We start from the raw sequence: 18,459 nt of genomic DNA, 5'->3' as shown, positions 1-18,459 counted from the left end.
GGAGCAAGCAAACTCCTCAAGACAGAACTTTGGTTCTGATGGTAAGGAGAGGGTGGGGTGGGAGCTGGAAGGGGAGTGCCTCACTTGCATTTTAAGATAGGAAGTAATTGAGCATGTTCAAATGTTAATAGAATCACACTGAAGGGGAATAGTTGAATAGAAAAAAGAGAAAAGCCTTAATGCGTAGTGTGGGATTCCTGAGAAGTAGTAAGAAATAGAATTTAAGACAATAGGACTGCCACGGTTATGAGGAAAGACATCTTCTTAAATGGAGCACAAAGGAGTGGATGAGTTATATATGTGGATTTCTAAGCTGGAAGTGAGCTGAGCAGTTCCTCCTCCCATACAGTTCTCTTTGCCATCTCTCCCCACCGAAATAGGAAAAGACATCTACTAAGAATGAGGAAGTGGGGATTGAGGGTTTGCAAAAAAATTAAGTCTGAATAGGTAAAGAAAGTCTGAAGTTGGAGATACTGAATCTAGAGATACTAAGCCTAAATTTTTTGTGTGCTCCATCCAACACTCTGATACTGTCCCAAAACAGTGGGGTCTAACAAAAGTATCATGTACATCTATCATTGTACTTACTTTTTATCTGGTTATGACTGTCTCTCTCCCCATAAACCCTGAACAAGTGCTACATTTTAATTGGCTTTGTATCTCTAGCTCCTGATTTAAGGCCTAATCTAATGTGGGCTCCCAGATATTTGTCAAATATAAAAATGAATAAAGCTTCTGCCTTTATTTGAAGTAAAACTTGAAGGAAATTTTCCCTAGCTGCTATGAGTACCTATTATTTATTTACCTAGAATATTCTAAGTGCTTTACATACATTAACTCCTTCAGGCTATAAAATAACCCACTGAGGTAGGCATTAGGATTACTTTCCATTTTTCAGATGAATAGGAACATAGAGATAAGTTTGCAAGGTCCCACAAAAATTCAGAGGCAGAGCCGGGATTTGAAGCCAGATTATCAAATGTGCCAAGGTCTGAATTTGTACCAAAGGCCTCTACAATAGCAGTAAAAAAACGAGTAAAAACCAGGGATTATCAGACTTGTTTAGATTAAGATTGGGATTAGACAAAATTGAGGGAGTTCCTTGTGCTTGCTCCTAATTATTTCTAGCAACCAAAATTTGTGTAATTGCTATTCAGGCAGAAGAAAGCCTATGTAATTATTTTAATCAATGAGCAGCGCAACCACCAAAAAAGCATTTTAATAATTTTGTACTACAGATCGACTAAGATAGCAATCACTTACCTTTATGATTTGGATAGTTTCTTTGTAAAACACCTACTGATATGATGCAAAGTTATTTCAACAAAATACATGTTTAAAAACATTAATTGCATCAATAGTATTAGATAGTAGGTTGCCTCTGCTTCATAGTATGTAAAACTCTTATTTGAAAACCCCATGAAGATCCATTTCACTATCTTATGAGTGTCAGATATCCAGATCTGATATTGGGTATAACATCAAAAATGAAGAAAAGGAAATTTTAAAATGACCATTCATCTAGCAAGGGATGAAATATCTTTCCTTCTGATAGGAAGCATTCAGGCAAATTTTTAAATTCTAATCGAAGACTGATTTTTAGAAGTAGTCCCTACAATCATTTTATCAGAGAGGAAGCATCATTATTACTGCAAACCTTTATTGAGTCCCCATAGAACTCATGACACTTTCATGGGGTTTACAGAGCTTTGTTTATATGCAGACCTCCCCCTTAAGAAACTTACAATCTAGTGGAAAGAAAGATGGAGAAATGCAGATGTGGTAAGAGCAATGACTGATAGTCTCTACAGACTGAAAAATTACCATAAATGTAAGGCACATAACTGCAAAATAAGTTGATGGAGATGGCAAGGGTAGTAGATGGTACTGGACATACTTGGCTTCCTGAAGAAGACAGAGATCTGGAAAATTCAAGATACAAAGAGTGGAGTTGAGAAAACCAGGATGCAAACAAGACACTTCCTACCTGCTGCCTCTCTGCAGCTGGGCAGAATTGCAAAATGAGGAATATGGGGATAGAGAGAACAGGAAAACAGACTTTTCTAGTCTGTTAGCACAGAAGTGCTAGTTCTCTTAGCACTTCTGAGCACTACTTGACTCAGACTGGAATGAAGTTACTAAATCTAAGTACCTTAACAGCTGTCCTAACCATTGTAAGTAGGTTCAAAGTGGGGGGAAAGGAAGTAAAAACCAGTTCCAGTGCGCCTGGGTGGCTCAGATTGTTGAGCGTCTCTGACTCTTGGTTTTGGTTCAGGTCATGATCTCGCCTTTCATGGGTTTGAGCCCCACGATGAGCTCCACACTGACAGTGTGGAGCCTGCTTGGGATTCTCTCCCTTTCTCTCTGACCCTTTTTCACATTCTTTCTCAAAAAATAAACTTAGAAAAATAATAAAAACCAGTTTTTCTGCACCAGTTATATAGTCACAAAGGTGACTGCACTGGGAGCTACTTGATTTGAGGCAGAGTGTTAACTGTTTATGGAGGAGCACAGTGGCAAGTACAAAGGGAACTGGAGGTAGAAAATACCTACAATAGGTAAGTTTTGTGTTAATGAGTTGAACAGGGGGATGACTTGTAAAAAACAAGTGTGGTAATACAGCAAGTCAAAATAAGCCTATGTTGATTCCTTCCCAATCCCACAATTATGAGCCAAAATGGGGAGGGTTTTTTTAAGAAAAATCCTCCTGAGTCCAAGAGTTGGATGTTTAGCATTGATAGTACGTCAAAAGAGCGAAAAGGTTAACTATGTACAAAGGGTGGGGGAAAGATGGCTCACAAGGCTCAGAAACAGAGGAATGGAATGGAGAAGACAGGATGTTGAATTAATTATCTGGAGGGCAGGGCAGGTAACTGGAGATTAACAGCATCACAAAAAGGATACAGATTTAAGCAGACTATTAGACATTTTTAACAGTTATTTGGAGAAAAAATAGATGGGAAATCTCAGGTAAAGTTAGAGAGTAACAAAGAATCCATCAGCTACACAAAACAGAAGACATGGGCAGGGAAAGTAAGATTCATGCTTTGAAGAATAACAGAAAGAAAAACTAAAGTGGAAAATGTAAAAAATGTCTTCATGAAGAATAAAACTGGAAGAATTGATAGTCTGGAAAAGCTAAATAACCGGAATAAGGACCATATTTAGAACTGAAGAATAAAAAATTCATGGAGAGAAGGGAGAAACTGGGGTAAAAATACAAGCAATGATAAGGGACTAGTGCAGTCCTCTGGTGAGAGGCAGATCAGAATTTGTAGGGCAGTAATTTTCACATTCTGCTGCCCTTATTCACAAGTTAGCAGCTGTCAGTTTTATAAACAGTACAACTTAACATGGACATTCTGAACCAAAATTGTCACCTAAGGGGCCGGAATTTAAAGGGAGTATTAAAAATTAATGGAAATGCTGTTAGGTCTTAGGGAAAAAATACTAAATCTATCTTCTCTGTCATTGTTGATACTTGACACGATAGTCAGCCCACAGTTGCTTCTTGTCACACTGGAATACAGACTTGACAAATCTTTTTTTCATCTTCCTTCAATTTAGGAATTTGGATTTTAAGGCTGTCGACGTGCACCTTAATTTTGCTTAAAGGCATCTAAACATAACTTTTTTACTGTACTTATATTAAAAAACATTTTACTAATGTGTTTTAAAAAAGGTTTGTAGGTAAACTTTTAAATTTTTTAAAGTATGGGTCTTTTATGTAAAAAAAAATTTCTTAATGTTTATTTATTCTTGAGAGACAGAGCACAAGTGGGGTAGGGGCAGAGACAGAGGGAGACAGAATCTGAAAGAGGCTCCAGGTTCTGAGCTGTCAGCACAGAGCCAGATACAGGGTTCAAACCCATGACCTGAGCAGAAGTCAGACACTCAACCGACTGAACCACCCAGGCACCCCTCTTTTATTGCTAAGAGTAATCTCTACACCCCATGTGGGGCCTGAACTCATGACCTCAAGATCAAGAGCTGTACTCCACCAACTGAGCCAGTTAGGTGGCCCAATGTGCTTATTAAAAGGAAGTTTTCTCCTTTAAATGTTCAAAATATCAAGTTGGCTAAGTATGGATTTGCTAGTTTGGGAATACTGAAACAAACATCTGGGCAAATTTTTCTTTCCTAGTCAGTATTAAATTACTGGCTCATATTTAATGGATTTTGCCAATTAGTAAAATAATCAAGAAGAGGTACAAAAACTTACCAGATTCCCTGACCTTCAAAATAGTCAATTCAACCTTTATACTTATGATGTTAACTTTTATACTTAGGTGAATAATTCACCAAACCTCAAAAGTTACTTGTGACTGCCTCTGATTCAAGCTAGGTTGGCCTGTTTCTAGTTCACCTCCTTAATATCTACAATGGAAAATTGTTTTGAAAACTCAAAATAATTTCAAAATTCATACTCAAGCTTTTACAAGTGTTACCATTCCTCAAAAGTTAGAAAAGGCTGCATCATTTTATGCATTGGTTTACAAATTTAAATGAACTTAGAACAATGGCTGAAGTGAAGCTTCCAATGACAAGGGAATTGAGATAAAGCTTTCATCTAGCCCTTAGTAGCTGTGGGACTCTTGGCAATCATTTAAAATGGGGGGGGGGGGGGTGCGCACTAAGATCATTCATTTATACTCTGAAATTCATGGACTCCTACAGATTCCCTAAAAAGCTGTTAGCTTCTGCATTTGGGAGTAAGCTGGTCCAGAGTTTTCATTCAATTCCAATAGGTGGTCCCAAACCAAACTTGCAATATATTAGGGGGATCACTTCCAAATTGTTCCAGGGTCTAAAGACTGATAGTCCTTTGTGGTAGGCAGAACTCTAAGGCGGCTCCCAAGATTCCCTGGTGCACATACTTTATAATCACCTTCCTTCAAGTGGGGCAGAATCTGTGAGTATGATGGATGTTATAGGTTGCGGCATAGAGCAAAAGGGAAGGGATTTTGCAGGTGTAACTTAGGTATTAATCAGTTTGGCTCTGAGATCAAAAGGGAGATTACCCCGGATGAGCCTGACTTAATCAGGTGAACCCTCTAAAAGGGGGGTTAGGGCCTGCTCTGAAATCAGATTCTCCTGCAGACCTTGAAGTAGCAAGCTGCTGAGTTCTACAGCTGAAATGAAATGGATTCTGCCGTATAAGCATGGAACAGGACCCCCAACCTTGAGGCTGTGGCTCTGGCTGACACTTTGCAGCCTCGTAAAGCCTTGAGCACAGGATCTAGCTAAGCTGTACCTGGGCTCTTGGCGTGTGGAAACTGTGAAATAATAAATACATGTTGGTTGAAGCCAGAAATGTGTAATAATTTGTTATAGAGCAACAGAATATATATCACTTCTCTTAAAATACAAAGCTTAATTTCTCCTTTTTCTTGAGGGAAATGAGGCAATGGAGAATGCAAATAGGGTGTTCCACAAATTACATTGATGTTACAATTAACCCCATCATTTTACAATGCAAGGATACCTTTAAAGAAACAAAAAACCTATGAAATGCAGTTACCAGGTAAGCCTAAACTAAAAGTTAAAAGGTCTTCCACAGTATTTTTAATCATTAGTCAATAATTTTAGTTATACAAAATGTCTGGTTTTGGGTCAGAGTAATGTGGAAAGTACTAATTCCATCAGAACACAAAACAGAAAGGAAAAAATATCTTTAAAGATATACTTTAGACTAGGGCTACTCACACTTCTGTAATAGAATATTCTTATTTTATGAGATGGGCTCAATGCTCCAAAAGGCAGTTTAAGATGTGAAAAGTCAAGAACATTAGGGCTTAGTCCATTAGTCCATTTTTTCCCCTCACCATAAATAATGCTCTATGTTAAAAAGGAATCAGTTTCTTTATCAGTAGAGAATAAAACAAAGAGTTGTGTTTACTTTTTTTTTTAATGTTTATTTATTTTTGAGAGCGCAAGCAGGGGAGAGGCAGAGAGAAAGGGGGACAGAGGAGCTAAAGCAGGCTCTGTGATGACAGCTGAGAGCCTGATGAGGGGCTTGAACTCATGAACCGTGAGATGATGACCTGAGCCAAAGTTAGATGCTTAACCAACTGAGCCACCCAGGCGCCCCAAAGAGTTGTGTTTAAATTCATAAACTGTGGTGAACTGTTAACTGTGCTGAAACAAATTTCAGACCCTGAAAAATCCTTCCAAGAATTCTATTAGAAAATCAATGTCCTATATGAGACCACAGGTAGAAATGAAATATTTAGGTCATCAGGTAGCCCTTGTATTCAGATGTTGATATCATCCACAACTAGGAGGTATTATAGAAATAACTATTTTATAAAATCATTTGGCTTCTTATAACTTTACTGGCTTACTCTGAGCCAGATTTTTGCTTACTAAGAAACATGGATGATACACAATACCGTTATGTTCACCTTTTGTTAATTTAAGCCTTCTGTAAAAAACAAGCTTTGTATGTAATCTGCCATTTGGAGCCATGTGTTGAAGTTAAGAGTATTATGTAAAATATAGTTCAAGCTGTCTTTCTCAGTCCATTTTGCTGGAAGAATGAAGAAAGGTCAAAATCTTGGGTTGGACAGCAGAAGCAAAGATAGTGTCACCTGAACAAATCCAGCAGGTTAGAATATTACTAAGTCTGTACTAAAAGACATTTCTTCTGTTATTCTGGTTCTAGGTCAAAAGCTTACGGACAATCTAAAACAAGCCAATCAGTTATACTCTTAACTTTACATTAATATATATGTAATATAAAAAATCCAAACAGCACACACACACACCCCATGTAAAACATTGCTTTAAGTTTTAATGTTTATTTCCCCAAGACAGCCTAGCCTGCATTCTACTTGGATAAATTTTACAAGCTAGTTTTCTGCTGCTTCTAGTTTTAAACTTTAACCATGTTTCTGATGACAAGGAATGCTGCAAAAATACTCTAGTTCAACAAAGAGTTATGATCACAAAATAATTTTTATCCATTCTACAGTGTTTCAGAATTACCAGTTGATTTTTAAACACAAAGTAGATATAGATGCTAATGGTGGCTAATCTGGTATGTTTCTTATAGCAAACTGTTGTTCATGCAACACTTGTGCTCAAAGGGGAAGGCACAGGATTTCCTACAATGAGCCACCTTATAAAGAGTTCTTTTTGTACAAATTAATTTATGTCACATTTAATTTAGTGTGCATAACCTCAAAACTGAGGTATTATTCCAATTTATAAAAACCACTTGCATAACTTTTATGCAAGTTTTAAAAATACAAAGTTTTCTCCCTAAAGTGGCTCAAAATAGATTGTTCATGGCTGCCTACATCTAAGATAAAAAGATTCTAAAACAATTGAACAGATTAGGCATATTATTAAAGGTGTTCAAACCATTACTTGATTTGTACATCTACTCAAACCTCTTCATCGGTCTTTATTCAGCAGTACATATGCACCAAATTCCATTTTAGAAGTTTCCATATCATTTTCATAGAAAACAAAGTTTGAAAACAAGTAACATTTAAACACAGCACGGTATTCTACCACAACTGAAACTTTTTTCTTCTTCTTCTTTACAAGACTCAACAAAATCTAAAAATGAACTATGCTGTAGATTTACCTCATGCAAAGATCTTTATGTTGTCTCTGAAAATGAAAAGGATGGCTTTTTAAAGCACATTTTACTGTTTTATACTATTATGGTAACTTGTGTACTGCAACACAGTCTATTTTGAGGGAAATTTATGATTTTTTTCATGCAAAAATCTACACAAATTAGTTTTGATGATATGGAAAGCTTTTCATAGCATCAAACATTCATCTGGTGCAAATGCACAGGGAAACCTTCCTGAAAAGTTTTCTGACTTGAGAAGCAACTAAAAAGCCATACTAGGTAAAGTAAATAAAAACTAAAAAGAAAAAAAAAGGAGGGTGGGTGGGAAAAGGGAAGAGGGGGAATAGAAAACACAGGCTGCAGAGTAAACCAATGTCTGCTGCTAAACCGGTCTTTGTTTTCATGTCCAGTGTACATTAACACTTATGATCTCACTTTGATGATTTACTAGGTTTGTTATCAGCCCCCTGAAGGCGAATCAAGCTTGCATGCGTTCACATACAGCACCACAACCATACTCTCGTACACAGTCACTCCAGGACTAGGAGTCTGCTTCATGAGTGAAGAGCCCTAGATTTGAAAGATGAACCTGACTCCCTATCACTGAGCCAGACATTCATTCAACATTGTCCATTCACACATTGCTTCATAGCAAGGCCTGGGCTCGTTTTCCTTTGACTTATATGGGCATCATATCCTCTTTTATGCTTACAAGGCTTGAAGATGACAGTACTGCACTTTCCCCTCAATTGATACAGAGTAAGTCAATGTTCCTTCTCAGGCACGGAAGATCTGTGACCTGTAGCCCTTTTTACTTTGAACAACCTAAATAAGCATTCATGTAAAGTTTTCGTTACATTTTGCCACTCATTCTCACTCGCACCCACTCGCCATCTTGACCTCATTTGGGCATTTTCTGTGATTCCAAATGAAATCTTCACATTTTCTTTCCCGATTTAATGCAGCAGCAGATCCCATGAGCCAAGCTTGATGGATCAAACCTTTTTATATATATGTATATATATATATATATCTCAGTGCTGCATTGTACCTAACTTCCACAACATCTTTCTAAAACTGGAACCCTTCTGTTGGTACATTGGCAGATGAATTGAAACCAAATGTTCCACCTTGTATTGCCTCTGGAACAAGGCTAGGATCTTCATCAATCTAAAGGAAAAGAGAAAAAGCAAGTGATAATTAGTTTTAAAGGCTATATAAATAGCATTATAGAAATATTCTCATTTCCCATAAAAAAAAGTATGAGAAAGATGAGGAGAGTGAACACTGTCCTACCATCTCTTTAGAAAGCTGAAACATTCTGGGGTGTCTGGGTGGCTCAGTCAGTTGAGCGCCCAACTCTTGATTTCGGCTCAGGTCATGATCTCACGGTTCGTGGGATCGAAACCTGCTTGGAATTCTCTCTCTGCCCCTCCCCTGCACACACACTCTCTCTCAAGATAAATAAACTTAAAAAAAGAAAAAAAAAGGAAAAGAAAGTGAATATTTTGTAAAGGCTTTTTCTTAAGGGACATCAAAATGAGAGGGAACTTAAGAGAATATGCAAGATAGGTATCTTCCAAAAGAGTGAAATATAAGAAATTAGAGATGGTCTTTTATATCTCAAACTGAGATGTATAGTTTCTCTTTTACCTGGGCAAATAGATAAAAGTTGATGACTTAATTAAAAAAATTAGGGGAACCTGGATGGTTCAGTTAAGTGTCCAACTTCGGCTCAGGTCATGATCTCAGTTTGTGAGCCTGGAGCCTGCTTCGCATTCTGTGTCTCCCTCTCTCTCTGCCCTCCCCCTACTCACGCTCTCTCTGCTTCTGTCTCAAAAATAAACAAACATTAAATAAAAAATTAAAAAAAAGAGAAATTAATGCTGTCACTTTTGCAGAGTAAATGTAATCTTTAGATACTTTTCTACTAGCAATTGGAGACAAATGACCTTTGGGCTTAAAACAGTAAAATAATAGCTATGCTATAATGAATAAATAATATTCTATATGCTCTATAGCTAAAGGTTCTTTTTTGAAATACCACAAAATCACTGATTTACAGCGCAGTTCCTATAAATACGCATTTGATTTGAATTATTCTTTTCACAATGTAAGAGAGTAACAAATAACTTCATGTTGAGGTATTAGAAATCATAAGGTCTTGTGTGTATCTATTTGCAAATTAGGACTTCCAAAAATCCAATTCTAAGACATGTGATACAAGATACCCTTAAGAGAGTATGTTTTTCTGGATTTTAGTTCTGATTTATTTAAATGGCATTACATTCTAAACAGAACTTAGCTTGATCATCTGTAGGTAAACAGTCTATAAATTTTTTTTCCAGTATTGTTTTTGTCAGGTTAATGTTCAAACCATATATACTTAACAAAATGTTTCATTAACACTGAATTTTTTTTTTTTTTGATAATGTGGAAAGGTTGGGGGTATTATGACTTATTCTTTGAAAAGTTGAGAATCATCAAAAAAAAATCCACTGGTGGCTGTATCTAATTAAAATTTTCTTTTCTTAAAAATTTTATTTTTTTAATTTATTATTTTTAATATTTATTTATTTTTGGGAGACAGAGAGACAGAGTGCAAGCAGGGGAGGGGCAGAGAGAGGGAGACACAGAATCTGAAGCAGGCTCCAGGCTCCAAGCTGTCAGCACAGAGCTCGACATGGGGCTGGAACCCATGAAGTGTGGGATCATGATCTAGGCCGAAGTCAGATGCCTAACCGACTGAGCCACTCAGGTGCCCCTAATTAAAATTTTTAAAGGAATAACTGCTTTTAGGTTTATTTTTCCAAAGAGGCAATACTGAAAATAAGTTAATACTTTAATTTCAACTACCACATACTGACAAAATGAAAATACTTTTGTATACTACACCTTACATTATACAGTAACTTAACTTTCTTAATGATTTATTGTTTCCATTTTATCTATCCTCATATTTATTTTTGGTCACCTACTCAAAATAATAGTGACAATATCTTTAAGTATGGGTTAACTAATTCCTGTCATAAACATTATAGAATATACTAGTGTCACTGCTTTGTTTACAAACATGTTATGCTATTAACTATAAGGATGTCAAGTGAAAATAAATTCTGACTTGTTCAGTGTTAAAAAAAAAAAAATCCTTATCATAACTCAATAGCAAAAAGACAACCCAATTAAAAAATGGGCAAAAGACCTTAGCAGACATTTCTCCAAAAGAAATATAAAAGGTACACACATACATGAAAAGATGCTCAATATCACTCGTAATTAGGGTAATGCAAATTAAAACCACAATGAGATATTACCTCACAGACGTTAAAATAGCCATCACAAAAAAGACAAGAGTTAACAAATGCTGGTGTGGATATGGAAAAAGGGAAACCTTGTGCATTGTTGGTGGGACTGTAAACTGGTACAGCCACTATGGAAAACAATATGGAGGATTCCCTCCCCCCAAAATTAAAAATAAAACTACCATATGATTCAGCAATTCCACTTCTAGGAATATATTCAAAGAAAACAAAAACACTAACTCAAAAAGACATCTCCACCCCCATGTTCATAGCACATTATCTACAACAGCCAAGGCATGGAAATAATCTAAATGTCCATCAACAGATGACGGGAAAAAGAAAATGTGGTATATATACACAACAAAGTATTATTCAGACTAAAAGGAAACCCTGCTATTTGCAGCAACATGTATCAACACTGAGGGAATTTAATGCTAAGTTAAATAAATCAGACAGTGAAAGACAAATACCGTATGCTCTAACTTATATGTGGAATCTAACAAAACAAAAAACAAGCTCATAGGAAAGATCAAACTTGTGGTTACCATAGGTGGGGGGAGGAGGAAGAAAAAAGTGGAGGAAGGTAGTCAAAAGGTACAAACTTCCAGTTATTAGATTAAAAAAAAAACAACAAAGATACTTTACAAGCAAACCTTTCAGCATCACTGCAAAATAAGAACATTTCATTCTATTTTTAACTATTAATGTCAATAAGTTTGTAAAAAAATAAATAAAAATTCCTTATCTTTTTTTGCCCTTAGAACTAGTACTACATTTTAATGCCCTGAGGGACTTAAAAAATTTTTATTTTTCTTTATTTTTTTTCTTGAAGGAGAGAGAGACAGAGCATGAGTGGGGGAGGAGCAGAGAGAGAGGTAGACACAGAATTTGAAGCAGGCTCCAGAGTCTATGCTGTCAGCACAGAGCCCAATGCGGGCTCAAACCCACGAACCCCAAGTTCATGACCTGAGCCGAAGTCGGACGCTCAACCGACTGAGCCACCCAGGCGCCCCTGAGGGACTTCAAAATACTAAAATATTTATGTTTCTGGAGGTGACCTTACTACTACATACTTAATTCCATTCCAAAAAAATATACACATGTATGACCTTACTATATTTCTAGATTTATGTTTATACATAAAACTAAGAAAACTATAAAATTATTAAATACATCATCTGAAGAGAAGAACTGGTCAATGATCTCATAGGCCAACTTGTAGATGTCTTCATTTTCATGATTTTGAAGCTGTTCAATTTTCTCCAGTCCTGAAAGAAATTTTATGAAGTGAAACAACGGTAATATTTAAAATTCAGTAACAACAACAACAAAAAATTACATTACTCTTGGGACCACATAATCTCAATTTTTGGATTGCAAATCTGATTTTTAAGGAATCTATTCTAAAGGTGAATCTTAAAAATAAAAAGGTTTTATGCACAAAGATGCAGCATATTTATCTTAAAAAGTTAACAACTTGAGTGTTTAAACGCATGTAAATGTTTAAGCAAGCAAAGGGGCACCTCTATTCAGAATACTACATAACCAATGTTTATAAGGAATAACAACATGGACTGCTTTTGTTTGTTACAAGTTAAAAGCAGATTCTCTCTACTTTCTAGCCTCTGTCAAGTTTTTATAATGACCATGTATAAAAACAATGAAAATACTGGTGATTAATAAATATGAATGTTAAGACATCTGTTAAGCATTATAGAAAATGATCAAGATGAACTACAGTATTTAAGGAGAATCTTCCCTATAAACATTAATGAGTTTTTTAAATCACAGGCAGAAAAGAATATATAAAAAGTGATATGCAAATTGGATCTTGTTTTGTTTGACAGGAGTAATAATTTTAAGGCTTCTGAAATAAAGTGAAACTGCCCTTTCTTGAGTGTTCTTCCTTTAATGCTTACAAGGGAGAAATTGTTACGGGCTCATTTCTCACTCTACACACACTTTGTGGGCCTGCACTTCCAAGTGAAAAGAATTTAGCTAGGAGGCCTGGCTAGCTCAGTCAGTACAGCATGTGACTCTTGACCCCAGGGTTGTGGGTTCAAGCCTCATGTTGAGTATGGGGATTGCTTATGTATAAAAGCTTAAAAAATAAATAAAATCTGAAAAAAATTTAGCTACTAAGATAGGTGAGGACCTGCAAATCTACAACTTCATTTCTTTTCTGAGCTTTAGATGCATAGAATTAAAACACCTGTATGATAATTCCACCAGACGTTTCATGGGTACTTGAAACTTAAAATGTCCAAAACACAATTTGTTATTTGCCTCTCCTCAATTGAATTGTTCGATCTACTGTATTCTTACTTGGTGATAACAAACAACGTGAAATCTGAGGGAAAGCCCAAGTACCCCTTTCCCTCCATACTCTATCATCAAATCTCAAAACCTCAAAGTCTATCCATTTCTTGATGTCATCATTTATTATGGCCCAACCGCTGTATACTTTCCTAACTGGCTTCCTGCCTCTTGTCTCCAAAGGTCCCAATCTCCCTGCTATCCATGCTCTATTTAAATATACCAATCCCCCAGGTAAAATCTTTCAATGGCTTGTAATACCCTGGGGCAGAATCCAATGGAGAAGCTTAAAAATACAGATTCCTGGCCTTAAGTCTAGTGATGGAGGCAAGGTTCTGATCTACATTTTAATTTTAATATATAAAAATACAACTTTTAATAATTACAATGTTTACATGGTAAAAAAAAGTAGTAAAAAAAATTTTTAACTATGTTTAATTTTTCTGGTACTCAACTTCCTAATTAGGTTCCCTAACACTATTCTCCCTCTTCTGTTTCTAACTTGATAGTTAGGCATTATTTTTCTGTTGCTCTAATTGTCACGTTAGTAACTTTAAACATGCTTTTCTTATTAAATTGACTTTCAAGCCTCTGAACTCCACACCAAGCAAACTGAAGATTTGGTTCTCCTACTCTTATAGTTACTTCTCCTTTCATTTACTTCTCCACTTGTCAGAAATCCCTTTCCTTTTATGCTCATCCACGTTGGTAACATTTACATTTTGTTCCACGGCTACACTTGAGACTTCCATGTTCTATCTAAATGGCAATTCTAAGAGTTGAAAGCTAAGACATGCTGTTTACCTTCTGGGTGGCTCTGGCACACAGTCACGTTTGGGAACCACTGACCTATAGAATAAAGAATGTGCTGTGCTACAGAGCTTCTGTAAGACTGCAGACGCCTGGTGATTGGCTGTATCTACAGCCTCATCTTTAAGCAGCCATCTACCCCGTACTTTGTGATTCAGCAACAGTGAACTACTTATTATTTGCTGAATGCTAGGTCTCACCTCAGACTTTGCTCATGGTGTTATCTCTGCCTGGAACACCTTTCATCCCTTTTTACTTTATTAATCCTTATTCATCTCTCAAAATCCAGCTCAGGTGTCACTTCCTGCTTCTTCCAGGATGGATAGGGTATTTCATTTTGTTGTACATTTCTATTAGGGTAATTAGCACATTAAATCAGTTCATATTTATCTCCATGACTAGACTACATGCCTTGAGGGCAAGGGCTGTGTCTTGTTTACCACTGTTTTCCCAGTACCTTAGCACAGTGCCTGTTCAATGCATGGCAGCAATTCAATTACCTAAGCATATGCAAGAAGCTGAGCAGGACTGTACATATAGAATATAGTATTTACTTTATTCTGTTACTTGATTATCTGAGAAAAATACAGAAGTGCTACATTAGTCAGAAAATAAAAGTAGTTACAAAAAGAACATTAAAATGTGAAATAATAGCCTATAACTTACCTCCACATTCTTCTATAAGATTGGCTATGGTTTCTGCCTCATCTTCGGCCATTTTTAATATATTACTTAGTCCATCAAGTACTACTTGCACAACTTGTGCATCTTTTACAGTCAGCAAGTTGCAAAAAGGTGGAATAACATTTTGTTGGATTAGATAGGCCACCTGAAGAATAAAAACACCATGACATAATAAGTGAACTTTGTGTACCAAATGATCTCACTGAAATAATTTTGACTTTAAAATTTTGAGTAGGAAACATGACCTCATCTTTCAGGTTATGTTAGACTACATTAGACTATCTTATGACTTTATTGTTAGATGGTTTTATTATTAGATTCCTTCTCTTTTAAATGTAGTGTTTACTTTTCTTGAACTTAGAAAAAAAGTGAAAATGAAGGAATCACTCAGCTTCATATGAAACATATGCCATAAAGAGTACTTTCTTCAAAGAACCTTTCCTCCCCTTTAAGATTAAGAAATAATGAAATCTGTTAAAAGGCTGGATTTTTTTAAAGCTACAATTGTTCGTTGTTGGAGTATTCAATGTGAGAGTGCTACAACACTTAGTGCCCTCATAGCCACCTTCAATTCACTATTCAATTGGTTCAATTCAATTTTCATAATATTTTTCAATCATTTTATATTTTGTTATGCTGTTATTACCATGTACTATTACTTATATTCTGCTCTGGATTCCTTGCTCACCACCAGTCTACAGCTCACTTGTGACAATTACCAGCTTATTGTGTATCAGCTCTAAATTCACCCTTTTTACCTATCTATAAAATTTATCTGAAACCTTTAAAACTCATTTTATTCTTCTAGTTTGGCACAATGTTAACCTCTGTCACCCACACAACTCTAGAATGAGTGCCTCTTTAAATTTTACAACCTAGGCACCTCACATTCCTTTCCCTAATTTCTAGTCTCAGCTTTTTGGTTTTGGTTAGTTCCCTGCCTTCCTTGCTTTGTCTGCTGCTGATAAATTTTTCTTGTTGTTTGCTTTCTTTTTATTGTTGATGTTCACTTGTTAGGAGAATCTGTGAAGTTGTTTCAGTCTGCCCTATTAACCTAAAAAGTCCTATTTTTCCCTAATACTGTTTAAAAATAAAAAACCAAAATCTTGACTACATGTGCTTTGATCTTACCATGGATTAGAAAATTCTTAGAGGCTAAGATGGTATAAAGAGAACACTTCTCATCTATGAAATACAACTAAAGGAAGTCAAGGTGACACTTTTATATGGGGCGAAAAAAATTACAGAATGCCTGTTACCTTGCTATTATTTTAAATTAGGATTTAACTGAAATCTAAATCTTAGAATTATCTGTACTGTTTTATTTTTACCAGTTTTGAGAAATAAATAAGAGCTGAACTTACTTGATCTTTCCTCCCACTAATTGTTAAGTTACTTATGGCCCAAGCAGCTTCTTTCTGAGTGCCAAAATCCCCTGTAAAATCAAAGGATACCAACTTCAATTTAGGATATTGGGAAAAAATGTTGTCTGAAATTATTTTCAACTGTTTATTTCCCCAGGTTTTCCTCTAGCCTTTCTATATGCATATATAACTATTAAAAGAACGTTTTAATGTCTATTTCTGAGAGAGAGAGAGTACATGCACAAGCAGGGGAGGGGCAGAGAGAGAAGGGTACAGAGGATCCAAAGCAGGCTCCAATGCTGACAGCAGAGGAGCCAATGAGGGGCTTGAACTCATGAACCAGGAGATCATGAATTGAGCCAAAGGCGGGTGCTTAAGTGACTGAGCCACCCAGGTGCCCCCATCATTTTCATTTAAGAAAAGCTTTTCAACTCAATTTGCCCTAAACAAATGTAGACTCCCTTTTGCAGTCTCTCCTAGCAACAAACTGACTTGATTTTACTGTTCAATTAGATTAAATGAAGTCAATGATAAAAGGGAGGGGAATGTGCATTTCACTTTAATCAAATAAATGTCAAGTTAAATTATCCTTTTAAACATAGTTTTAAAAATGATAATGTCCACCATTAAAATATATTTAAAAATCATTTAACAAGTCATATATATGATTTAGCAATATACTTAGTAATACTTAATAATATGAAGTTCTCATAGGTGAGAACCTTTGAGAATTTACCAAGAAAATAATTTAAAACCAAGTAATACTATGTATCTTTCTATATATATATTGTATTAGAAGCACACACTAGTCAAAAAGTAAAAGCCACTAAAATTCTCAACAGTGAAATAACTAATTACAATAAATCTAAATGGAATAATAACCAGTTATTAAACATAAAGAAGACTAGCGGGGCAGCCGGGTGGCTCATTTGGTTATGCGTCTGACTTCGGCTCAGGTCATGATCTTGCAGTTCCTAAGTTCCAGCCACTTGTGAGTTTGAGCCCCTATTGGGTTCTGCGCTGACAGCTCAGAGCCTAGAGCCTGCTTCAGATTCTGTGTCTCTCTTTCTCTGCCCCTCTGCCACTTAAACTCTGTCTCTCTCTTTCTCAAAAATAAACGTTAAAAAAAAAAAAGACTAGCAATCTGGAAAAATGCTTGTAATTAAGAAAAAACTTATGTAAATATGAGGAATAAAAATTAAAGTTGCAGTGGGCATCTATTTTTATACATCAGACCGATAAAATCCAAGTATCTGTCAGTGGTAGGAGTAAAACTGGTAAAACAGTACAATCTTTACAGACAGGGATGAATATTACACAGCAAAATTTACATATATGTCTATCTGTAATTCTAGTATTCCCTAGTAAAATGCTGAAAAAAAAACCCTTAATCTTAGAAACATCTCAAATATTATAAAATAGTTAAGGTGATTGAACACATTATAGTACATCCATATAATGGAGTATCATACATAGGTATAAAAAAGGATTAAAGAAGCTCTCTATATAATGCTATGGGAATGATCTCTGGGATACACATTTTTTAATAAAAAAAAGCAATACCAGCTGTGTAAGAAAGGGTGGGAATAAGCAAATACATAAGCATTTGCTGATATTTAAAGAGAAACAATAGAATAACCCAAAAACTAATAAAGGTGATTACCTGTAAAGGAAGGAAGAGTATGTGAAAGAAATGGAAATTAGATCTTTGTGTATGTACTTTTAAAATAAGGCATACATTTTTTACCTGGAAACTATATAACCATTTGCTTTATATAACCAAAAAAACCCTAAACAAAGAAAAGTAACAATCCAGTGAAGAAATGGGCAAAAAACATGAACAGATGATTTTCCAAAAACATACAAATAGATAACAAGACACATGAAAAGATGCTCATCATCACTCATCATCAGGGAAATACAAATTAGAACCACAATGAGATACTGCCTCACATCTGTCAGAATGGCTAAAATTAACAACTCAGGAAACAATAGATGTTGTCAAGGATGTGGATAAAGAGGAACACTTTTGCACTGCTGGTGGGAATGCAAACTGGTGCAGTCACTCTGGAAAACAGTACGGAGATTCCTCAAAAAATTAAAAATAGAACTACCCTACGACCCAGCAATTGCACTACTAGGAATTTATTTATCCAAAGGATACAAGAATAGCGATTTGAAGGGGCACATGCACCCCGGTGTTTATAGCAGCACTATCAACAATAGCCAAAGTATGGAAAGAGCACAAATGTCCAGTGCTTGACAAATGGATAAAGATGTGGCATATATATACAATGGAGTATTACTTGGCTATCAAAAAGAATGAGATCTTGCCATTTGCAAGAACACAGATGGAACTAGAGTTTATTATGCTAAGCAAAATAAGTCAGGTTTT

At 35.8% G+C, this 18,459-nt stretch overlaps 1 protein-coding gene across 3 annotated transcripts in view; it reads right to left on the bottom strand.

The window, feature by feature from the left end:
* Nucleotides 1–6,773: 6,773 nt before the first annotated feature.
* KPNA4 (karyopherin subunit alpha 4) overlaps nucleotides 6,774–18,459 on the bottom strand; it is a 67,892-nt gene continuing 56,206 nt past the window's right edge. For all 3 annotated transcript variants that reach the window (XM_043595006.1, XM_043595005.1, XM_043595007.1), the window contains 4 exons: nucleotides 16,065–16,136; nucleotides 14,683–14,845; nucleotides 12,064–12,158; nucleotides 6,774–8,758 (listed from right to left, as the gene is read on the bottom strand). In XM_043595006.1, the coding sequence (XP_043450941.1) occupies nucleotides 8,660–8,758; nucleotides 12,064–12,158; nucleotides 14,683–14,845; nucleotides 16,065–16,136 (429 nt within the window). In that variant the 3' untranslated portion in view covers nucleotides 6,774–8,659. The remainder of the gene's footprint in view (nucleotides 8,759–12,063; nucleotides 12,159–14,682; nucleotides 14,846–16,064; nucleotides 16,137–18,459) is intronic.

Source organism: Prionailurus bengalensis, chromosome C2, assembly GCF_016509475.1.
Source record: "Prionailurus bengalensis isolate Pbe53 chromosome C2, Fcat_Pben_1.1_paternal_pri, whole genome shotgun sequence".
Classification (NCBI taxonomy): domain Eukaryota; kingdom Metazoa; phylum Chordata; class Mammalia; order Carnivora; family Felidae; genus Prionailurus; species Prionailurus bengalensis.
This window is presented reverse-complemented; position numbering and strand designations above follow the sequence as displayed.